We start from the raw sequence: 25,000 nt of genomic DNA on the forward strand, positions 1-25,000 counted from the left end.
ACACCTGACCCCAGACCTGTACCACCTGACCCCAGACCTGGCTCTGTGAGTAACACCTGACCCCAGACCTGTAACACCTGACCCCAGACCTGGCTCTGTGAGTAACATCTGACCCCAGACCTGGCTCTGTGAGTAACACCTGACCCCAGACCTGTAACACCTGACCCCAGACCTGTAACATCTGACCCCAGACCTGTAACACCTGACCCCAGACCTGTAACACCTGACCCCAGACCTGTAACACCTGACCCCAGACCTGGCTCTGTGAGTAACACCTGACCCCAGACCTGTAACACCTGACCCCAGACCTGGCTCTGTGAGTAACACCTGACCCCAGACCTGTAACATCTGACCCCAGACCTGGCTCTGTGAGTAACACCTGACCCCAGACCTGTAACATCTGACCCCAGACCTGGCTCTGTGAGTAACACCTGACCCCAGACCTGTAACACCTGACCCCAGACCTGGTCTCTGTGAGTAACACCTGACCCCAGACCTGGCTCTGTGAGTAACACCTGACCCCAGACCTGGCTCTGTGAGTAACACCTGACCCCAGACCTGTAACACCTGACCCCAGACCTGGTCTCTGTGAGTAACACCTGACCCCAGACCTGTAACATCTGACCCCAGACCTGGTCTCTGTGAGTAACACCTGACCCCAGACCTGTAACACCTGACCCCAGACCTGTAACACCTGACCCCAGACCTGTAACACCTGACCCCAGACCTGGCTCTGTGAGTAACACCTGACCCCAGACCTGTAACACCTGACCCCAGACCTGTAACACCTGACCCCAGACCTGGCTCTGTGAGTAACACCTGACCCCAGACCTGTAACACCTGACCCCAGACCTGTAACACCTGACCCCAGACCTGTAACACCTGACCCCAGACCTGGCTCTGTGAGTAACACCTGACCCCAGACCTGTAACATCTGACCCCAGACCTGGCTCTGTGAGTAACACCTGACCCCAGACCTGTAACATCTGACCCCAGACCTGTAACACCTGACCCCAGACCTGCTCTCTGTGAGTAACACCTGACCCCAGACCTGTAACATCTGACCCCAGACCTGGCTCTGTGAGTAACACCTGACCCCAGACCTGTAACATCTGACCCCAGACCTGTAACACCTGACCCCAGACCTGGTCTCTGTGAGTAACACCTGACCCCAGACCTGTAACATCTGACCCCAGACCTGTAACACCTGACCCCAGACCTGGCTCTGTGAGTAACACCTGACCCCAGACCTGTAACACCTGACCCCAGACCTGGCTCTGTGAGTAACACCTGACCCCAGACCTGTAACACCTGACCCCAGACCTGGCTCTGTGAGTAACACCTGACCCCAGACCTGTAACACCTGACCCCAGACCTGTAACACCTGACCCCAGACCTGGCTCTGTGAGTAACACCTGACCCCAGACCTGTAACACCTGACCCCAGACCTGGCTCTGTGAGTAACACCTGACCCCAGACCTGTAACACCTGACCCCAGACCTGGCTCTGTGAGTAACACCTGACCCCAGACCTGTAACATCTGACCCCAGACCTGGCTCTGTGAGTAACACCTGACCCCAGACCTGTAACATCTGACCCCAGACCTGGCTCTGTGAGTAACACCTGACCCCAGACCTGTAACACCTGACCCCAGACCTGGCTCTGTGAGTAACACCTGACCCCAGACCTGTAACACCTGACCCCAGACCTGTAACACCTGACCCCAGACCTGTAACACCTGACCCCAGACCTGGCTCTGTGAGTAACACCTGACCCCAGACCTGGCTCTGTGAGTAACACCTGACCCCAGACCTGTAACACCTGACCCCAGACCTGGCTCTGTGAGTAACACCTGACCCCAGACCTGGCTCTGTGAGTAACACCTGACCCCAGACCTGTAACATCTGACCCCAGACCTGGTCTCTGTGAGTAACATCTGACCCCAGACCTGTAACACCTGACCCCAGACCTGGCTCTGTGAGTAACACCTGACCCCAGACCTGTAACACCTGACCCCAGACCTGGCTCTGTGAGTAACACCTGACCCCAGACCTGTAACACCTGACCCCAGACCTGGCTCTGTGAGTAACACCTGACCCCAGACCTGTAACACCTGACCCCAGACCTGTAACACCTGACCCCAGACCTGTAACACCTGACCCCAGACCTGGCTCTGTGAGTAACACCTGACCCCAGACCTGTAACATCTGACCCCAGACCTGGCTCTGTGAGTAACACCTGACCCCAGACCTGTAACATCTGACCCCAGACCTGTAACACCTGACCCCAGACCTGCTCTCTGTGAGTAACACCTGACCCCAGACCTGTAACATCTGACCCCAGACCTGGCTCTGTGAGTAACACCTGACCCCAGACCTGTAACATCTGACCCCAGACCTGTAACACCTGACCCCAGACCTGGTCTCTGTGAGTAACACCTGACCCCAGACCTGTAACATCTGACCCCAGACCTGTAACACCTGACCCCAGACCTGTAACACCTGACCCCAGACCTGGCTCTGTGAGTAACACCTGACCCCAGACCTGTAACACCTGACCCCAGACCTGGCTCTGTGAGTAACACCTGACCCCAGACCTGTAACACCTGACCCCAGACCTGGCTCTGTGAGTAACACCTGACCCCAGACCTGTAACATCTGACCCCAGACCTGGCTCTGTGAGTAACACCTGACCCCAGACCTGTAACATCTGACCCCAGACCTGGCTCTGTGAGTAACACCTGACCCCAGACCTGTAACACCTGACCCCAGACCTGTAACACCTGACCCCAGACCTGGCTCTGTGAGTAACACCTGACCCCAGACCTGTAACACCTGACCCCAGACCTGTAACACCTGACCCCAGACCTGGCTCTGTGAGTAACACCTGACCCCAGACCTGTAACACCTGACCCCAGACCTGTAACACCTGACCCCAGACCTGTAACACCTGACCCCAGACCTGGCTCTGTGAGTAACACCTGACCCCAGACCTGTAACATCTGACCCCAGACCTGGCTCTGTGAGTAACACCTGACCCCAGACCTGTAACACCTGACCCCAGACCTGGCTCTGTGAGTAACACCTGACCCCAGACCTGTAACACCTGACCCCAGACCTGTAACACCTGACCCCAGACCTGTAACACCTGACCCCAGACCTGGCTCTGTGAGTAACACCTGACCCCAGACCTGTAACACCTGACCCCAGACCTGGCTCTGTGAGTAACACCTGACCCCAGACCTGTAACACCTGACCCCAGACCTGGTCTCTGTGAGTAACATCTGACCCCAGACCTGGTCTCTGTGAGTAACACCTGACCCCAGACCTGGTCTCTGTGAGTAACATCTGACCCCAGACCTGTAACACCTGACCCCAGACCTGTAACACCTGACCCCAGACCTGGTCTCTGTGAGTAACATCTGACCCCAGACCTGTAACACCTGACCCCAGACCTGTAACACCTGACCCCAGACCTGGTCTCTGTGAGTAACATCTTACCCCAGAGCTGTAACATCTGCCCCACCCCCTCCTGGTACTGTGGCCATCTTGGAAACTAAACACATGGGAGAAGGGTGGGGCCGAGAAAGGCCATGCCATTATGTTTCTGAAAGCAACCAGTGTGTTTACACATCCTTTAGTTTAACGGGTGGATAATCAACCGCACAGAGATGCAGTTCTACAGGTATTGAGGGCTCATCTGTCCCTTTGACTAGATCTAGTTAAATACCCATTGATTATTTAACTTAACACTGGACTCTTACTCTGAGCCATTCCAAACTATAGCAAAGTGTGTCGGAAATTATTCATGGCCTTTAATTAGGCCGAGAAGTAGTTGGAATGTGATTGTTCTGGGAGAACTGAAGCTTATAGCTCCGGGTGGCATTTGGCCGTTGATTGTGTTTATTAATTGTGTTAACTTTTGGTGAAAAAGATGATGAAAAAATTTAAAATGCCATCTGGACCAGTGTTGTTTTCGTCGACTAAAACTAAGACGAAAAATGTTCGTCGACTACCTTTTTCCACTGACGAAAACTAAATGGAAACTAAATGAAAACTAAGCTACGATGACTAAAACTAAGACTAAATATACTGACAATTTCGTCAACAAATAAAAACTAGACTAAAATGTTAGGAAGGGACTAGTGGACAAGAGATCCAGTTTTATGCTGGGTTGCATGCTGAAAATATACAATCTATATACAATATATATATATACAATTGTACAATATATATACAATTGTACAATATACAATATCACAACGCGTCGCAGCGCAGAGATTGTATATCTGCTATTTTCAGCATGCAACCAAAGTGTAAAATATGTCATTACAACGACACCAAGGCCTGTCAAAACACATTTTAGTCGACTAAATCAACTGTAGATTTAGTCGACTAAATGTCATACGATTTTAAAACTAGACTAAAAAACACTAGAACATTCCAGGCGACTAAAATGTGACTAAAACTAAGTGAAAACTATTCAAGAGACTAAAACTAAAATAGAAATTTGCTGCCAAAAACAACACTGATTTGGACTTGGTCCTCCCACATCTTGTTTGCTTGAGATTCTCTCTTTCTCTCTCTCTCTCTCTCTCTCTCTCTCTCTCTCTCTCTCTCTCTCTCTCTCTCTCTCTCCCCCCCCCCCCCCCCCACCCCCTCCAGTGTATAACTGACCTCCACAGGTCAAAGGGCATCAACTCATCGCGTGACCTCCCGGACTCCACGCTGACGTTCGCCAGACGCCACCCTCTGATGGCGGGCCAGGTGCAGCCGCTGGGGGGAGGAGGAGGAGAAGGAGGGGGGGGAGGGCGCCCCCTGCTGTTCAAGAGGAGCGTCAACTACGTGAAGATCGCCGTGCACGCGGCGACGGCCGCCGACCGCAACGTCTACACCGTTCTGTTCCTGGGGACCGGTGAGTCACGTGACCAGGAGGGGGCGCGATCTGGGCGCGGGAACCTCTTCTGGTGTTCTTTTTTTTTTTTTATATATTTTTTATCCCACGATTTTGTAACCCATTGTTCACCCCTGTGTCAATCATCTAATGTGATCCTGGGCTCTACACACCCTCCACCAACCTAGTCCCCATATATGGGGGACAAGGGGAGAGCAACGGACTTGAACTCATGCTTCCTTCATGCCTGAGTGTCCAAGTTGCTCCTTTACACCTGACAGGGGGGAGTTTCCCTGGTTGGACATAGCGTTGCGCGTGAAAGGAACACGTTATTCCAACCATCAGGCGCCCCGGCTGGCCAGGGGGAGGCAGTTTAGAGACCAGGATTACTGCATGTTTTTTGTGAGGGTACCTACTCTTCTGGTGTTCTAAAGGCTCATACTGTACATACTAGTTTTTGGTGATAGGTTATCGCCGCAGTGTCGTTTTTTCTGACCTGAGATCAGATTCATACGAGGTTTCCACTGGACACACCAAGGGGCCAGCCAGGCACTCTAATGTTGAAGCGCTGGGCTTACCCTAGTGGTAAGAGGAAGGACTGCAGGCGGACCCGTGGATTCATGAAACAAATTATGTTCTCTGTCTCATGTCCAGATGACGGCTGGCTGACATGTTCTCTGTCATACATGTTCTCTGTCACATACATGTTCTCTGTCATACATGTTCTCTGTCTCATGTCCAGATGACGGCTGGCTGACATGTTCTCTGTCATACATGTTCTCTGTCACATACATGTTCTCTGTCATACATGTTCTCTGTCTCATGTCCAGATGACTGCTGGCTGACATGTTCTCTGTCATACATGTTCTCTGTCTCATGTCCAGATGACTGCTGGCTGACATGTTCTCTGTCATACATGTTCTCTGTCTCATGTCCAGATGACTGCTGGCTGACATGTTCTCTGTCATACATGTTCTCTGTCTCATGTCCAGATGACGGCTGGCTGACATGTTCTCTGTCATACATGTTCTCTGTCTCATACATGTTCTCTGTCATACATGTTCTCTGTCTCATACATGTTCTCTGTCATACATGTTATCTGTCTCATACATGTTCTCTGTCATACATGTTATCTGTCATACATGTTCTCTGTCATACATGTTCTCTGTCTCATACATGTTCTATGTCATACATGTTCTCTGTCATACATGTTCTCTGTCATACATGTTCTCTGTCTCATACATGTTCTCTGTCATACATGTTCTCTGTCATACATGTTCTATGTCATACATGTTCTCTGTCTCATACATGTTCTCTGTCACATACATGTTCTCTGTCTCATACATGTTCTCTGTCATACATGTTCTCTGTCATACATGTTCTCTGTCATACATGTTCTCTGTCATACATGTTCTCTGTCTCATACATGTTCTCTGTCATACATGTTCTCTGTCTCATACATGTTCTCTGTCATACATGTTATCTGTCATACATGTTCTCTGTCATACATGTTCTCTGTCATACATGTTCTCTGTCACACATGTTCTCTGTCATACATGTTCTCTGTCATACATGTCCAGATGACGGCTGGCTGACATGTTCTCTGTCACATACAGTACATGTTCTCTGTCATACATGTTCTCTGTCATACATGTTCTCTGTCATACATGTCCAGATGACGGCTGGCTGACATGTTCTCTGTCACATACATGTTCTCTGTCATACATGTTCTCTGTCACATACATGTTCTCTGTCACATACATGTTCTCTGTCACATACATGTTCTCTGTCACATACATGTTCTCTGTCACATACATGTTCTCTGTCACATACATGTTCTCTGTCATACATGTCCAGATGACGGCTGGCTGACATGTTCTCTGTCATATACGTACATGTTCTCTGTCATACATGTCTAGATGACGGCTGGCTGACATGTTCTCTGTCATACATGTTCTCTGTCATACATGTTCTCTGTCATATACATGTTCTCTGTCATACATGTTCTCTGTCTCATACATGTTCTCTGTCATACATGTTCTCTGTCATACATGTTCTCTGTCACATACATGTTCTCTGTCATACATGTTCTCTGTCTCATACATGTTCTCTGTCATACATGTTCTCTGTCTCATACATGTTCTCTGTCATACATGTTCTCTGTCATACATGTTCTCTGTCATATACATGTTCTCTGTCATACATGTTCTCTGTCTCATACATGTTCTCTGTCATACATGTTCTCTGTCTCATGTCCAGATGACGGCTGGCTGCACCGTGCTGTAGAGATCGACGGGGAGATGCACATCATGGAGGAGCTGCAGCTGTTTGATAAGAACCAACCGGTGGAGAGCATGGTCTTATCTGTACCCCTGGTAGGTCTCTATAGGGATAATATGGTGTTATCTGTACCCCTGGTAGGTCTCTATAGGGATAATATGGTCTTATCTGTACCCCTGGTAGGTCTCTATAGGGATAATATGGTGTTATCTGTACCCCTGGTAGGTCTCTATAGGGATAATATGGTGTTATCTGTACCCCTGGTAGGTCTCTATAGGGATAATATGGTGTTATCTGTACCCCTGGTAGGTCTCTATAGGGATAATATGGTGTTATCTGTACCCCTGGTAGGTCTCTATAGGGATAATATGGTCTTATCTGTACCCCTGGTAGGTCTCTATAGGGATAATATGGTCTTATCTGTACCCCTGGTAGGTCTCTATAGGGATAATATGGTGTTATCTGTACCCCTGGTAGGTCTCCATAGGGATAATATGGTGTTATCTGTACCCCTGGTAGGTCTCTATAGGGATAATATGGTCTTATCTGTACCCCTGGTAGGTCTCTATAGGGATAATATGGTCTTATCTGTACCCCTGGTAGGTCTCCATAGGGATAATATGGTGTTATCTGTACCCCTGGTAGGTCTCTATAGGGATAATATGGTGTTATCTGTACCCCTGGTAGGTCTCTATAGGGATAATATGGTCTTATCTGTACCCCTGGTAGGTCTCTATAGGGATAATATGGTGTTATCTGTACCCCTGGTAGGTCTCCATAGGGATAATATGGTCTTATCTGTACCCCTGGTAGGTCTCTATAGGGATAATATGGTGTTATCTGTACCCCTGGTAGGTCTCTATAGGGATAATATGGTCTTATCTGTACCCCTGGTAGGTCTCTATAGGGATAATATGGTCTTATCTGTACCCCTGGTAGGTCTCTATAGGGATAATATAACACTTGCACTCTTGTATCCATTCAGGTCCTGCATGGGTATTCAATTCATAATCATGACGTAATTTTATAAAACAATCACACTTGTGTCACACTAGTGAGGGGCACTCTCGAGCGGTGTCCATAGATGGACCGTGCGTATCATCATGGCGTAACACGCCGATCTGCTCAGACGCGTGACGTAAACTCTCCATTCATTGTCAACGGGAATCTCGTCCTATCAGTGTTGTTTTTGGCAGCACATTTTGATTTTAGTTTTAGTCATAGTCTTTTGAATAGTTTTCATTTAGTTTTAGTCACATTTTAGTCACCTGGAATGTCTTAGTGTTAGTCTAGTTTTAGTCAACTAAATGTAATTTTAGTCGACTAAATCTACAGTTGATTCAGTGGACTAAAATGTATTTTGTCGGGCCTTGATGCCTTCGAAATGACAGATTTTACACTTGCTGAAAATAGTCGATCTACAAGCCCGTCGATCTAGACCCCGATGTGAGCTTGTAGATCGGCGTGTAAGTGTAAATTAACTTATACTGGATCTCTTGTCCACTAGTCCATTTTAGTCTAGTTTTTATTTCTCGACGAAATTGTCAGTATATTTAGTCTTAGGTTTAGTCATCATAGCTTAGTTTTAATTTAGTTTCTATTTATTTTTTGTCCGTGAAAAACGGTAGTCGACGAACATTTTTCGTCTTAGTTTCAGTCGACGAAAACAACACTGCTCGCCCGGCCAATCAAATCATTACATTCCGTGGTTCAAACAAACACACAAAGATGGGCAGAGGAAGGAAAGAAAAAAACAGACATAAGAGCAGCTGCAGCGATCAACAAAATCACACTTGTGTGAAGTGAGCGGCGCCTTTCATCAGGATGAAGTACGATGATGACAACGTCGTCATACTTCAGCCAATCAAATCATCACATTCCAACAACGGCTGGGGGGGGGGGGAAGAAGGCGGTTATAGAGACTAGTCACCTGACTAAGGGAGGAGTGATGGTTTCCTCTGCCTCAGGCCTGCTGAAAGGTGGCCTGTTATGAAGGACGCCAGTGATTTGAGGAGAGAAGACTTGGGCGTCAGCGCTGTAGAAGTCTGAGAATCTTTTGACAGTGGGTTGGTACCAGATCGTTGTTCTCGCTCCATCTAGTATTGTGGCTTTGGGCGGCTGACATGCAGTTCCCACCTGATGTCGTGTGGGAGTTCGGACTGCTCCAGATCATACTGAACCACCGCTAGCTTGCATAACGTCTTAAGAGTAGGACTCAAGTCTAAGATTCTAAGTCCAAGTTTGGAGTAACCTCCAAAGAGGATGATACGATCTCCCATCATGCAACAGCACTTAGCAACCATTGGACCCGGGCCTTTCCCTTTGGGCTCAACCTTCTTCCAGGAGAAGGAGTCTGGGTTTAATTTCCATAAATTATTGAAGGTCTGATTCTGGTTTTGTCCACCAAATATGTACAGCTCTCCATTGTAGGTAAATGCTGAATGACCAGAGCGTCTTTCTGGAAGAAGCTGTGCAGAAGGTGTGCTCATCCAGAGGTTGGTCTCTGTGTCAAACACTCTGATGGTGTTGTGGTACCGACCCGCCACATAGCCCCCCATATAGCCCCCAAATACAAACATCTTTGTCCCAATGATGGTAGCAGAGTGACACCATGAAGCAGGAGGTGGAGTTCCTCTGGTGTTAATTGAAGACCAGACCATTGTGCTGGTGTCCAACTGGTACATGTCCTTAGCACTTCCAGTCAGATTGTTGTATCCGCCATGGATAAACATGACCTTCCCCAACACACAGGCTGAGTGGCCACTCCTCGCCTCTGGAACAGCTCCAGAAACCCTGCTGGGTTTCAACCACATGTGGGCGTCCACATCAAATGCATAAAGCTCATTGTAGTACTCCAGTCCCGCCTCCCCAGTTGTAGACTGTATCTTCTATCAGCACAGCTGTGTGGCCCCAGCGCCTGGATGGAACCTCAAGGTGACTGTCTCCTCTTCCAGGACTCACTGGAGGTAACTTCTTCCAGCCTAATGACACTGTGTTGAAGACATGGACTTCCATCTGACCATGGACGCTCCATACAAAGGAGTACACCTTGTGTCCGACTGTCACCGCAGCATCATGGTCTGTCCCTGATCCCGCTTTCTCCTTGTTCACCGTCCAGAAAATCATATCTCTCTCTATGTCTCTCTTGCTGTTCTCTTTGTGTCGCTGTGTCAAGTTGTCAACTCTCTGTCTCTTTGTCACTCTCTGTATCGGCCTCTGCAATGAATTCGTCCTGCAGCACATTATATATATGGAGACCTTTGATGTGACATCACATCACACACAACAAACCGTTGCCGCGCCTGCCTAACGTTGCCCATTCTGCGAACAATATTCGCAAAGGACTGCGAAGACTTTTGCAATCCTCCCCGAAATGCTGCAGCCATGTGGTTTCAAATGCTGTAACCATGTGGGTTTAATGGTTTTCCAATTAATCAATCTCTGAGAATGGTATGTGAGTGGTTTGTATTGAACTCATTTGCCACCAAAGACCGTCTTTTGACGCCTTTACCCACTTGGGTCTTCGTCGCTGAGACGTCCTTCTGATATATATTTTTTATTACGGTTCACAACTCTGTTCTGCACACGCTCGTAACACTCCAGTGTGCGATGGGAAAAGAACGGGGGAAAAAGATGTAATGGAAAAGTCAGCTGGCTTATGCTGTCTATGTGGGAACAGAGTTTTTACAATCCTAATGTATCGGATTCTTCTTCCAGGCTAGTCGACGAACATTTTTCGTCTTAGTTTTAGTCGACGAAAACAACACTGCGTCCTGTACACTTTGTGTAGGACGAGATTTGGATGTAGACGATTTGCTCGTCTACATCGCTGCAGGAAAAGAGGAGGCGGTTATGGGCACTGTATTTTTTGCCCGTAAACCTCAAGCTTAGCGGGCATATATACAGTTAATATACGGTAATATATACAGGTGTGATGTTACAATTCTGGAGTTTATACCGGAGTTTGTTGGAAAGTTTAACGGGGGTTTCCTGTAATATACACATCCGTATTCCATGCTTACTTTGCGCAGTGCATATGACGTCAATTCCCCATTCATTGTCAATGGCATTTAATGTTTGTGTTTAGGACTAAACTCTACACTATAGCTTGAATATAGGAGGGGCTAGCACCTCTCAAAAATGTGAAGTGAGGGGCGCTCCTATCATCATACATCATCACATTCCGTGCTCAGCCAATCAAATCATCACATTCCGTGCTCAGCCAATCAAATCATCACATTCCATGCTCGCCCGGCCAATCAAATCATCACATTCCGTGCTCGGCCAATCAAATCATCACATTCCGTGCTCGCCCGGCCAATCCAATCATTACATTCCGTGGTTCAAACAAACACACAAAGATGGGCAGAGGAAGGAAAGAAAAAAACAGACATAAGAGCAGCAGCTGCAGCGATCAACAAAATCACACTTGTGTGAAGTGAGCGGCGCCTTTCATCAGGATGAAGTACGATGATGACAACGTCGTCATACTTCAGCCAATCAAATCATCACATTCCAACAACGGTTGGGGGGGGGGGGGAAGAAGGCGGTTATAGAGACTCTAGTCACCTGACTAAGGGAGGAGTGATGGTTTGCTCTGCCTCAGGCCTGCTGAAAGGTGGCCTGTTATGAAGGACGCCAGTGATTTGAGGAGAGAAGACTTGGGCGTCAGTGCTGTAGAAGTCTGAGAATCTTTTGACAGTGGGTTGGTACCAGATGGTTGTTCTCGCTCCATCTAGTATTGTGGCTATGGGCGGCTGACATGCAGTTCCCACCTGATGTCGTGTGGGAGTTCGGACTGCTCCAGATCGTACTGAACCACCGCTAGCTTGCATAACGTCTTAAGAGTAGGACTCAAGTCTAATATTCTAAGTCCAAGTTTGGAGTAACCTCCAAAGAGGATGATACGATCTCCCATCATGCAACAGCACTTAGCAACCATTGGACCCGGGCCTTTCCCTTTGGGCTCAACCTTCTTCCAGGAGAAGGAGTCTGGGTTTAATTTCCATAGATTATTGAAGGTCTGATTCTGGTTTTGTCCACCAAATATGTACAGCTCTCCATTGTAGGAAAATGCTGAATGACCAGAGCGTCTTTCTGGAAGAAGCTGTGCAGAAGGTGTGCTCATCCAGAGGTTGGTCTCTGTGTCAAACACTCTGATGGTGTTGTGGTACCGACCCGCCACATAGCCCCCCATATAGCCCCCAAATACAAACATCTTTGTCCCAATGATGGTAGCAGAGTGACACCATGAAGCAGGAGGTGGAGTTCCTCTGGTGTTAATTGAAGACCAGACCATTGTGCTGGTGTCCAACTGGTACATGTCCTTAGCACTTCCAGTCAGATTGTTGTATCCGCCATGGATAAACATGACCTTCCCCAACACACAGGCTGAGTGGCCACTCCTCGCCTCTGGAACATCTCCAGAAACCCTGCTGGGTTTCAACCACATGTGGGCGTCCACATCAAATGCATAAAGCTCATTGTAGTACTCCAGTCCCCAGCCGCCTCCCCAGTTGTAGACTGTATCTTCTATCAGCACAGCTGTGTGGCCCCAGCGCCTGGATGGAACCTCAAGGTGACTGTCTCCTCTTCCAGGACTCACTGTAGGTAACTTCTTCCAGCCTAATGACACTGTGTTGAAGACATGGACTTCCATCTGACCATGGACGCTCCATACAAAGGAGTACACCTTGTGTCCGACTGTCACCGCAGCATCATGGTCTGTCCCTGATCCCGCTTTCTCCTTGTTCACCGTCCAGAAAATCATATCTCTCTCTCTCTCTGTCTCTCTTGCTGTTCTCTCTGTGTCGCTGTGTCAAGTTGTCAACTCTCTGTCTCTTTGTCACTCTCTGTATCGGCCTCTGCAATGAATTCGTCCTGCAGCACATTATATATATGGAGACCTTTGATGTGACATCACATCACACACAACAAACCGTTGCCGCGCCTGCCTAACGTTGCCCATTTTGCGAACAGTCTTCGCAAAGGACTGCTGCAGCCATGTCTGAGAATGGTATGTGAGTGGTTTGTATTGAACTCATTTGCCACCGAGACCGTCTTTTGACGCCTTTACCTACTTGGGTCTTCGTCGCTGAGACGTCTTTCTGATATATATATTGTATTACGGTTCACAACTCTGTTCTGCACACGCTCGTAACACTCCAGTGTGCGATGGGAAAAGAACGGGGGGAAAAGATGTAATGGAAAAGTCAGCTGGCTTATATGCTGTCTATGTGGGAACAGAGTTTTTACAGTCTTAATATATCGGATTCTTCTTCCAGGATGCGTTTTTGATCAAAATAAGCTTGATTTGCGGCTGAATCATTTTGTCTCCTCTGTGACAGCACAGTGAATCAGTGTCTCTCCTCTGTGACAGCACAGTGAATCAGTGTCTCTCCTCTGTGACAGCACAGTGAATCATTTTGTCTCCTCTGTGACAGCACGGTTGATCAGTGTCTCCTCTGTGACAGCACGGTCTCTAAATAGGTCTCTATAGGGATAATATGGTGTTATCTGTACCCCTGATTGATTGATTGATTGATTGATTGATTGAATACTTTATTGGCAGAAATGTAAAATGTAGCCTAAGGTCGAACACTTAGTCAAAAAGAAAAGACCTTGCACTCTTGTATCTTTGTATTGTATTTTTATATCACACTTGTGTGAAGTGAGGGGCACTCTTATCATCATACATCACTTGGTCCTCATCACGTCTCGAGCGGTGTCCATAGATGGACCGTGCGAATCTTCATGACGTAACACGCCGATTTGCTCAGACGCATGACGTAAACTCTCCATTCATTGTCAACGGGAATCTCGTCCTGTACACTTTGTGTAGGACGAGATTTGGGATGTAGACGATTTGCTCGTCTACATCGCTGCATGGAAAGAGTTGCGATGTTACAATTCTGGAGTTTATACAGGAGTTTGTTGTAAAGTTTAACGGGGGTTTCCTGTAATATACACATCCGTATTCCATGCTTACTTTGCGCAGTGCATATGACGTCAATTCCCCATTCATTGTCAATGGCATTTAATGTTTGTGTTTAGGACTAAACTCTACACTATAGCTTGAATATAGGAGGGGCTAGCACCTCTCAAAAATGTGAAGTGAGGGGCGCTCCTATCATCATACATCATCACATTCCGTGCTCAGCCAATCAAATCATCACATTCCATGCTCAGCCAATCAAATCATCACATTCCATGCTCGCCCGGCCAATCAAATCATCACATTCCGTGGTTCAAACAAACACAAAGATGGGCAGAGGAAGAAAAAGCGATCAACAAAATCACACTTGTGTGAAGTGAGCGGCGCCTTTCATCATGATGAAGTACGATGATGACAACGTCGTCATACTTCAGCCAATCAAATCATCACATTCCAACAACGGCTGGGGGGGGGGGGAAGAAGGCGGTTATAGAGACTCTAGTCACCTGACTAAGGGAGGAGTGATGGTTTGCTCTGCCTCAGGCCTGCTGAAAGGTGGCCTGTTATGAAGGACGCCAGTGATTTGAGGAGAGAAGACTTGGACGTCAGCGCTGTAGAAGGAGAATCTTTTGACAGTGGGTTGGTACCAGATCGTTGTTCTCGCTCCATCTAGTATTGTGGCTATGGGCGGCTGACATGCAGTTCCCACCTGATGTCGTGTGGGAGTTCGGACTGCTCCAGATCATACTGAACCACCGCTAGCTTGCATAACGTCTTAAGAGTAGGACTCAAGTCTAAGATTCTAAGTCCAAGTTTGGAGTAACCTCCAAAGAGGATGATACGATCTCCCATCATGCAACAGCACTTAGCAACCATTGGACCCGGGCCTTTCCCTTTGGGCTCAACCTTCTTCCAGGAGAAGGAGTCTGGGTTTAATTTCCATAGATTATTGAAGGTCTGATTCTGGTTTTGTCCACCAAATATGTACAGCTCTCCATTGTAGGTAAATGCTGAATAACCAAAGCGTCCTTCTGGAAGAAGAGGTGCAGAAGGTGTGCTCATCCAGATGTCGGTCTCTGTGTCAAACACTCTGAGCTTGTTGTAGTTCCTGTTCCCGTTGCCCCCGAATACAAACATCTTTGTCCCAATGATGGTAGCAGAGTGACCTAATGAAGCAGGAGGTGGAGTTCCTCTGGTGTTAATTAAAGTCCAGACCATTGTGCTGGTGTCCAACTTGTACATGTCATTAGTGACTCCAGTCAGCTTGGTGCATCCTCCATAGATAAACATGACCTTCCCCAACACACAGGCTGAGTGGTAACTCCTCGCCTCTGGAACAGCTCCAGAAACCCTGCTGGGTTTCAACCACATGTGGGCGTCCACATCATATGCATAAAGCTCATTGTAGTACTCCCCTCCCCAGCAGCCTCCCCAGCAGCCTCCCCAGATGTAGACTGTATCTTCTACCAGCACAGCTGTGTGGTCGTGGCGCCTGGATGGAACCTCAAGGTGACCGTCTCCTCTTCCAGGACTCACTGGAGGTAACTTCTTCCAGCCTAATGACACTGTGTTGAAGACATGGACTTCCATCTGACCATGGACGCTCCATACAAAGGAGTACACCTTGTGTCCGACTGTCACCGCAGCATCATGGTCTGTCCCTGATCCCGCTTTCTCCTTGTTCACCGTCCAGAAAATCATATATCTCTCTCTCTCTGTCTCTCTTGCTGTTCTCTCTGTGTCGCTGTGTCAAGTTGTCAACTCTCTGTCTCTTTGTCACTCTCTGTATCGGCCTCTGCAATGAATTCGTCCTGCAGCACATTATATATATGGAGACCTTTGATGTGACATCACATCACACACAACAAACCGTTGCCGCGCCTGCCTTACGCCAGGGCTCCACTGGGCGCGTCTTCGTCGCGTTGCGTCTCCGATGCGTGCGTCAAAAAACGAACCGGTTAAATTTTAATGGTGACGCACGCACAACGCGGGCAGTGGAGCCACCCTTCATTGATTAAAAAGGGAACATTCTGTGACTGTGACGCTGACGCGCCCAGTGGAGCCCTGGCGTAACGTTGCCCATTCTGCGAACAATCTTCGCAAAGGACTGCGAAGACTTTTGCAATCCTCCCCGAAATGCTGCAGCCATGTGGTTTCAAATGCTGTAACCATGTGGGTTTAATGGTTTTCCAATTAATCAATCTCTGAGAATGGTATGTGAGTGGTTTGTATTGAACTCATTTGCCACCAAGACCGTCTTTTGACGCCTTTACCTACTTGGGTCTTCGTCGCTGAGACGTCTTTCTGATATATATATTTTATTACGGTTCACAACTCTGTTCTGCACACGCTCGTAACACTCCAGTGTGCGATGGGAAAAGAACGGGGGGAAAAGATGTAATGGAAAAGTCAGCTGGCTTATGCTGTCTATGTGGGAACAGAGTTTTTACAATCCTAATGTATCGGATTCTTCTTCCAGGCTGCGTTTTTGATCAAAATAAGCTTGATTTGCGGCTGAATCATTTTGTCTCCTCTGTGACAGCACAGTGAATCAGTGTCTCTCCTCTGTGACAGCACAGTGAATCAGTGTCTCTCCTCTGTGACAGCACAGTGAATCAGTGTCTCTCCTCTGTGACAGCACAGTGAATCAGTGTCTCTCCTCTGTGACAGCACAGTGAATCAGTGTCTCTCCTCTGTGACAGCACAGTGAATCAGTGTCTCTCCTCTGTGACAGCACAGTGAATCAGTGTCTCTCCTCTGTGACAGCACAGTGAATCAGTGTCTCTCCTCTCTGACAGCACAGTGTGTTCGTGGGCTCCCACTCCTCCGTGGTGAGGGTCCCCATGTCGGCCTGCCAGCGCTACATCTCCTGCTACGACTGCATCTTCTCCCGGGACCCCTACTGCGCCTGGGACGGCCGCGTGTGCGTGGAGATCTCCTCGCGCCCGAAAAGGTGAGGGGGAGTGTGTGTGTGTGTGTGTGTGTGTGTGTGTGTGTGTGCGTGTGTGTGTGTGTGTTGGGGGCCACCAACCAGACTGACCAGAGACATCTAATAGAGCGTCGCAGTCCCGCCCCTACCAGGGCCCAGTCCCGCCCCCATTCAGGGCCCAGTCCCGCCCCCTACCAGGGCCCAGTCCCTCCCCCTACCAGGGCCCAGTCCCTCCCCCTACCAGGGCCCAGTCCCTCCCCCTACCAGGGCCCAGTCCCTCCCCCTACCAGGGCCCAGTCCCTCCCCCTACCAGGGCCCAGTCCCTCCCCCTACCAGGGCCCAGTCCCGCCCCCTACCAGGGCCCAGTCCCTCCCCCTACCAGGGCCCAGTCCCGCCCCCTACCAGGGCCCAGTCCCGCCCCCTACCAGGGCCCAGTCCCTCCCCCTACCAGGGCCCAGTCCCTCCCCCTACCAGGGCCCAGTCCCTCCCCCTACCAGGGCCCAGAAAAATCGAAGATCTACAAGCTCGTAGCGCGCCACCGAGTGGCGCACTAAGAGCTTGTAGGTCTGCTATTTTTCAAAAATCGAAGAACGACTGACATATAGAAACATATAGCTTTTTCAGAAAACTGTCAGGATGTATAGAAGACATTTTTTTTAATCATATCTCAGGTCAGAACGGGTTAATAAGTACAGTATGAATGTTTCCACCATTGTGTGTTCACTGCAGGACCAATCTGATCCAGGACCTGCTGAGAGGAAGCAGAGGATGTAGGAACAGCACCGGGAACGGTACGGCAACACGCACGCACACTCGTAGCTCCAGTGCAGGGTTGTTTTTGGCAGCAAATTTCTATTTTAGTTTTAGTCATAGTCTCTTGAATAGTTTTCATTTAGTCTTAGTCACATTTTAGTCACCCGGAATGTTTTAGTTTTGTTCTAGTTTTAGTCGACTAAATGTCGATTTTACAGTTGATTTAGTCGACAAAAATGTATTTTGGTGGGTCTTGATGCCGTCGTAATGCCTGTTTTTACACTTGCTGAAAATAGCCGATGTACAAGCTCACAACCCGTCGCAGTGCGACGGGTTGTGAGCTTGTACATCGGCTATTTTCAGCATGCAACCAAGTGTAAAATGACTTATACTGGATCTCTTGTCCACTAGTCCCTTCCTAACATTTTAGTCTAGTTTTTTTTTGTTGACGAAATTGTCGATATATTCAGTCTTAGTTTTAGTCGTCGTAGCTTCGTTTTAATTTAGTTTCTATTTAGTTTTCTTCAGTGGAAAAAGGTGGTCGACGAACATTTTTCGTCTTAGTTTTAGTCGACAAAAACAAGACTGCTCCAGTGGTGTAAAAAGTATTCTCTCTCTCTCTCTCTCTCTCTCTCTCTCTCTCTCTCTCTCTCTCTCTCTCTCCAGTGCTGAGTCGTAGGCGCTCTGTCATGGCGGGCGACGACGTTCTCCTCCAGTGCGAGCTGCGCTCCAACCTGGCGTCTCCGCGCTGGACGCAGGACGGCCGCGAGCTCCAGGGCTACGGCGGGGGGGGGGTCACCGGGGGGGTCGGGGTCACCGGGGGGGGGCTACCGGGTCGGCACCGACGGCCTGCTCATCCTGGGCGCTCGGCCCGGGCAGGCCGGGACGTACCGCTGCTTCTCCGTGGAGAACGCCGTGTGGGTCCCCGTCCGCCTCTACACCGTCAAGGTCAGTCCCTCCTCCTCCTCCTCTACACCGTCAAGGTCAGTCCCTCCTCCTCCTCCTCCACACCGTCAAGGTCAGTCCCTCCTCCTCCTCTACACCGTCAAGGTCAGTCCCTCCTCCTCCTCTACACCGTCAAGGTCAGTCCCTCCTCCTCCTCCTCCACACCGTCAAGGTCAGTCCCTCCTCCTCCTCCACACCGTCAAGGTCAGTCCCTCCTCCTCCTCTACACCGTCAAGGTCAGTCCCTCCTCCTCCTCCTCCACACCGTCAAGGTCAGTCCCTCCTCCTCCTCTACACCGTCAAGGTCAGTCCCTCCTCCTCCTCTACACCGTCAAGGTCAGTCCCTCCTCCTCCTCCACACCGTCAAGGTCAGTCCCTCCTCCTCCTCTACACCGTCAAGGTCAGTCCCTCCTCCTCCTCTACACCGTCAAGGTCAGTCCCTCCTCAGTTGGTAGTGCTGTCGTCCTCACAGCTAGAAGGTCCTGGGTTCGATTCCCGCTCGGGACACTGTGGGTGCCTGCGGCGTGTTTCCTCCTCCGCGTCATCAGTGCCCATACCCGAAGGCGGGGTTGGCGAAAGGGCCTTTCTGTGTGGAGTTTGCATGTTCTCCCCGTGTCCCCTAGGGTAGGTACCCTCACATGTTCTCCCCGTGTCCCCTAGGGTAGGTACCCTCACAAAAAACATGCAGTAATCCTGGTCTCTAAACTGCCTCCCCCTGGCCAGCCGGGGCGCCTGATGGAGGGGAAAGGAACTGGTTGGAATAACGTGTTCCTTCCACGCGCTACGTCCAACCAGGGAAACTCCCCCCTGTCAGGTGTAAAGGAGCAACTTGGACACATGAAGGAAGCATGAGTTCAAGTCCGTTGCTCTCCCCAGGTTGCTGGAGGGTGTGTAGAGCCCAGGATCACATTAGATGATTGACACAGGGGTGAAAAATGGGTTACAAAATCGTGGGATAAAAATATATATATAAAAAAATATCATTTTAATAATGTCAGTCCCACCTCCTCCTCCACACCGTCATGGTCAGGGTCATGGATGTTTTATTTTCTGTTCTATAATTAAGCAATCTTACACGAGAGGGTGTGGGTTTAACGTGATTATTGCCACGACAGTGATGCGGTCAGGAACGAGACGTAGTCGAGTTCCGCAAGCATCACTGAAGTGGCAATAGTCACGTTAAACCACACCCTCGAGTGTAGTATTGCAATTCTACCACAGTTACCCTTAAAACTAAGAAAATAGCTGAAAGAATATTTTTTTCTAATGACAGATGTAGTCACTACGACCACAAAGAAGACCCAAGAAACTAGCTAGCCTAGCCACCGAGTTTTGCTAGCGCTCTGGGAGAACAGAGCAGCTGAATTCTTTGTTTTGATTAATTAGCTGGTGAACGGTGCTGGTTTGATCCACGGCTAGAAGCCGTTTCAACCAATCGGATTGCTTCCGTCGAAACGACCTGTTGTAGAATGTGACATGTATACGATGTAGTATTGAAGTGTAATGTTATATCTGCCCTGTGTTTTTACTGGTTAAAGGACCACTTCACCACTTTTCAACCTATCTTCATATAATAGGTCCTCACTAATAATCATGATAAAATGGCACGATTTTCTTCTACTCAGTCTGTGTCTCATAGGAGGGATGTGGGCAGTTTAGAAAGTGTCTTCCAGTGACATCATCATTAGGCAAATTTATTTTTAAACAAGATTCTTTTACAAAAATGTTTAGATTTGCATTATCGTGAGAACGATGGCTTCCATTTTCGCATTGTAATTTTTCAGGACTAGAAAGCCTGCAGTTTCTATTAGCTTGTATTCCCCATCGATGATGTCACTGGAAGACGGTTTCTGAACTGCCCACAGCCCTCCTATGAGACACAGACTGAGTAGAAAATTATTGCACCATTTTTTTATGATTATTAGTGAGGACCTATTATATGAAGATAGGTTGAAAAGTGCTGAAGTGGTTCTTTAATAATGAAACTGTCAGGATGTAATAGACATTTTTTAGAATCTGACCTCCGGTCAGAATGCCTTAAATAATGAAACTGTCAGGATGTAATAGACATTTTTTAGAATCTGACCTCCGGTCAGAATGGGTTAAATAATGAAACTGTCAGGATGTAATAGACATTTTTTAGAATCTGACCTCCGGTCAGAATGGGTTAAATAATGAAACTGTCAGGATGTAATAGACATTTTTTAGAATCTGACCTCCGGTCAGAATGGGTTAAATAAAGGTTAAAGGTTAAAACCCCTTCCCCCAGGTGCACACGGACCCGTCCTTCCCTGCGGAGCCCTCGGTGACGTCGTCGTTGGAGCCCACCGGCCCTCCTCCCCCCACCTCCTCCCCCTCCCCCTCCTCCTCCTCCTCCTCCCCACCCCACCTCCTCCTCCTCCCTCCCCACGGCCCCCCCCTCCTCCCCCTCCTCCTCCTACCGCCACATGGAGGCCATGTACGTGTCCCTGGTGGCGGTGCTGGGCGGTCTGTGTCTGGTGCTGACGGTGGTGCTTCTCTACGTGACCTTCTGCACCGCCCGGGGGGCCCGCGGGGGCCCCGGGGGGGTCCCCAAGTTCTCCCAGCAGGGACTCCAGGTCAGTCGGTGCAGGGCGCATGGTTGGGGGAAAGTGACTAAAGTTAAGGCCTATTCATAGTCTGGATTTTCGGTGGTGAGGTGACCACCGCTTTGGTGGTGAGGTGACCACCGCTTTGGTGGTGAGGTGACCACCGCTTCGGTGGTGAGGTGACCACCGCTTCGGTGGTGAGGTGACCACCGCTTCGGTGGTGAGGTGACCACCGCTTCGGTGGTGAGGTGACCACCGCTCCGGTGGTGAGCTGACCACCGGAGCTGAAATAAAGTTGAGCGGTGGTGAGTAAAAACAGAGAGAAGGGCTGGAGCGGTGGCGGTGGTTTGCTCTTCACCGCGGCTCGTGACGTCATGTTGTTGTTGTAAATCCAGACTATGTATGAGCCTTTACACTAGCATGAACTGAAGTCCGTGTTATAATGTTATTGTTATTATTATAGGTATTAGGGGGTGTGGACAGCACCCACAGCTCTCTGTTTGAACTGAAGACCGTGTCCAGCCACTGTAACGGCCGACAGAGCCGCCGCAGCCTGTCCCGCTCGCGCTCCACCTCCGTCCCCAACCTGGAGGACCTGATGCTGGGGGGGGACGGGGGCTTCGGGGGGGTGGGGGGGGACGGGGGCTTCTTCCAGATGGTCCTGGACGACGAGGACGAGCTGCAGCTGTCCTCCCCGAGCAGGACGCCGCCCCCCGCGCCCCCGCTGCCGCCGCAGAGCGAGCTCTTTGACCACGCCGAGGTTCGCCGACGGGTACGTAGCGGTGTTGTTTTCGTCGACTAAAACTAAGACGAAAAATGTTCGTCGACTACCTTTTTTCACTGACAAAAACGAATGGAAAACTAAATGAAAAAACGAATCTATGATGACTAAAACTAAGACTAAATATACTGACAATTTCGTCAACAAAAGAAAACTAGACTAAAATGTTAGGAAGGGACTGTAGTGGACAAGAAGAGATCCAGTTTTATGCTGGGTTGCATGCTGAAAACAGCAGATCTACAATCGGTAGAATCTCACAACGCGACGCGTTGTGAGATTGCCAAAAACAACACTGATGGTGACAGGCCTATAGACACAGACAGTACGTAGTGGTGGGCTCCTTTTTTCTAGAGGCCTATACCGACAGTCTCATGTCGTCTAAGTTATAACGTCTCATGTCGTTGCCAGGCCTGCCAACAACAGTCTCTCTAAGTTATAACGTCTCATGTCGTTGCCAGGCCTGCCAACAACAGTCTCTCTAAGTTATAACGTCTCATGTCGTTGCCAGGCCTGCCAACAACAGTCTCTCTAAGTTATAACGTCTCATGTCGTTGCCAGGCCTGCCAACAACAGTCTCTCTAAGTTATAACGTCTCATGTCGTTGCCAGGCCTGCCAACAACAGTCTCTCTAAGTTATAACGTCTCATGTCGTTGCCAGGCCTGGCTAACAGTCTTTAAGTTATAACGTCTCATGTCGTTGCCAGGCCTGCCAACAACGGCCTGTCGTCGACGCTGCCCAGCGTCCTGCGGAAGATGCACGGCGGAGGCAGCTACGTCCTGCTGACGCAGCAGGCGGACGGGAGACTCCTCGCCGCTCTACCACTCCTTCACCGAGGAGCTGAACCGCATCCTGGAGAAGAGGAAGCACTGCACGCAGCTGGACCCAACGCCTGACGAGAGCTCCATCTAGTGGCCGCCCCACCACACAGCACCCCACCCCACCACACAGCACCCCACAGCTCCATCTAGTGGCCCCCCACCACACAGCACCCCACCCCACAGGGACTAGATTTAGCTCCCTCCATCCCCCAAAGCAGGCCCCGCAGAGTAGCCCCCCAGTGCAGCCCCCCCAGTGCGGGCCCCCAGAGTAGCCCCCCAGTGCAGCCCCCCAGTGCGGGCCCCCAAAGCAGGCCCCGCAGAGTAGGCCCCCCAGTGCAGCCCCCCAGTGCGGGCCCCCAGAGTAGCCCCCCAGTGCAGCCCCCCAGTGCGGGCCCCCAGAGTAGCCCCCCAGTGCAGCCCCCCAGTGGGCCCCCAGAGTAGCCCCCCAGTGCAGCCCCCCAGTGGGCCCCCAGAGTAGCCCCCCAGTGCAGCCCCCCAGTGGGCCCCCTAAAGCAGGCCCCCCAGAGCAGCCCCCCAGAGTGGGCCCCCCAAAGCAGGCCCCTCAAAGCAGGCCCCCCAGAGTGGGCCCCCCCCAGAGCAGCCCCCCCAAAGCAGGCCCCACAAAGCAGGCCCCCCAGAGTGGGCCCCCCAAAGCAGCCCCCCAGAGTGGGCCCCCCAGAGCAGCCCCCCAAAGCAGGGCCCCCCAGAGCAGCCCCCCAGAGTGGGCCCCCCAAATCACAAATCATCAAATGACGCTAGTATGTCGCAGAGATTTACCCCCAATCTAACCGTCGATGTTTTATGACAGTAAGTGTGAGCCACGTCTAACTGTAAACCTCAACCCGTCGCAGCCTCTCTGAGACTCCCCTTGACTGTATAGAACGGCAATCAACGTATTCTTCTTCAACAACGCCAACAAACGGACAAAGAAACATCACTGGGGAAAAAAACATGGCCGATCATCAACCGACCGGACTCCAGATTGCACTCCCCCCCCCCCCCCCCCCCCCCCCCCCTCTCCTAAAGGACAACAGGAAGCAGTAACCCAGTAACCATCCTATACCTCAGTGTTTTAGCCCCAACATGAGGAGCAGAGGTTGGATCAGGAGGATTCAGGACGGGTCAGAAAGTTCTCCCACGGTGCAGATGTACTGTATATAATGTGGGACACAGAGATCTGGGTGTAGAGAGACTATATTTAGCCCATTCTGAACGGGAACCCGTTTTGGTGTTAGCATCATGTTATGCTTTAGCTATTGAAAAATAGCAGATCTACAAGCTCATAGCGCGCCACCGAGTGGCGCGCTACGAGCTTGTAGGTCTGCTATTTTTTGAAAAATCGACAGAACGACTGACATTTTTTAGAATCTGATCTCAGGTCAGAATGGGTTAATCAGACCAGTGTGTGTCCAGTGGAAACCTCGTATGAATCTGATCTCAGGTCAGAATGGGTTAGAGACTGCAGAGAGAGAGAGAGTTTCACACGGGATGCACTCGAGTGCTGTTGGTGCCAAAACGCCTCGATGTCAACAGCTCCCTCCAAGAGCTGTTTTCTGTAAGACGGCAACATAAAGTGCAGCCACAGATGTCTGGCTTTGCTCAGCTGCTATACGGCCATTACCAATACATATACAGTCTAATCTAACCCACGCCGCCCCTCCCTTTGTCCTCGTCTAAATAAGCAATAACGACAATAACAGCGGCCGACGACGCGTATACAGCTGTCGGTTTGGGGCGACGCCCCCCGGGCCTTTCGCTGTTTGGAAATTGTCGTGTCAAAAATCACAACACAGAGAGAGTGGGATTCTTGTTGTTCTATTGTTATAGCTGCAGCTGGCGGAGTGGCAGAGAGGAGAGACTGAGGACGCCCACTGAGAACGCCTGACTCCAGAAACCCACAGACTTCCTTCTTAACCCATTCTGAACGGGAACCCCTTTTGGTGTTTTAACCCATTCTGAACGGGAACCCCTTTTGGTGTTTTAACCCATTCTGAACGGGAACCCCTTTTGGTGTTTTAACCCATTCTGAACGGGAACCCCTTTTGGTGTTTTAAGCAGTTTTAAGACACTGACTCCATAAAGACACTGACTCTGTGGTCC

General features: G+C 49.7%; 1 protein-coding gene across 1 annotated transcript in view; it reads left to right on the plus strand.

Moving 5' to 3' along the window:
* The window catches only part of sema4gb (sema domain, immunoglobulin domain (Ig), transmembrane domain (TM) and short cytoplasmic domain, (semaphorin) 4Gb), a gene marked incomplete at both ends in the record, with an annotated part of 88,519 nt that extends 65,528 nt beyond the window's left edge, over positions 1–22,991 (plus strand). Inside the window, 12 exon segments of the mRNA XM_080789290.1 lie at positions 4,665–4,914; positions 7,153–7,268; positions 16,906–17,060; positions 17,766–17,827; positions 18,456–18,573; positions 18,575–18,737; positions 21,003–21,091; positions 21,093–21,330; positions 21,764–22,072; positions 22,690–22,703; positions 22,786–22,878; positions 22,880–22,991. Of these exon segments, the coding sequence (XP_080645416.1) occupies positions 4,665–4,914; positions 7,153–7,268; positions 16,906–17,060; positions 17,766–17,827; positions 18,456–18,573; positions 18,575–18,737; positions 21,003–21,091; positions 21,093–21,330; positions 21,764–22,072; positions 22,690–22,703; positions 22,786–22,878; positions 22,880–22,991 (1,719 nt within the window).
* Between the last annotated feature and the right edge of the window lie 2,009 nt (positions 22,992–25,000).

Source organism: Protomyctophum bolini (genome assembly GCF_963924005.1).
Source record: "Protomyctophum bolini genome assembly, chromosome: 18".
Taxonomy (NCBI): domain Eukaryota; kingdom Metazoa; phylum Chordata; class Actinopteri; order Myctophiformes; family Myctophidae; genus Protomyctophum; species Protomyctophum bolini.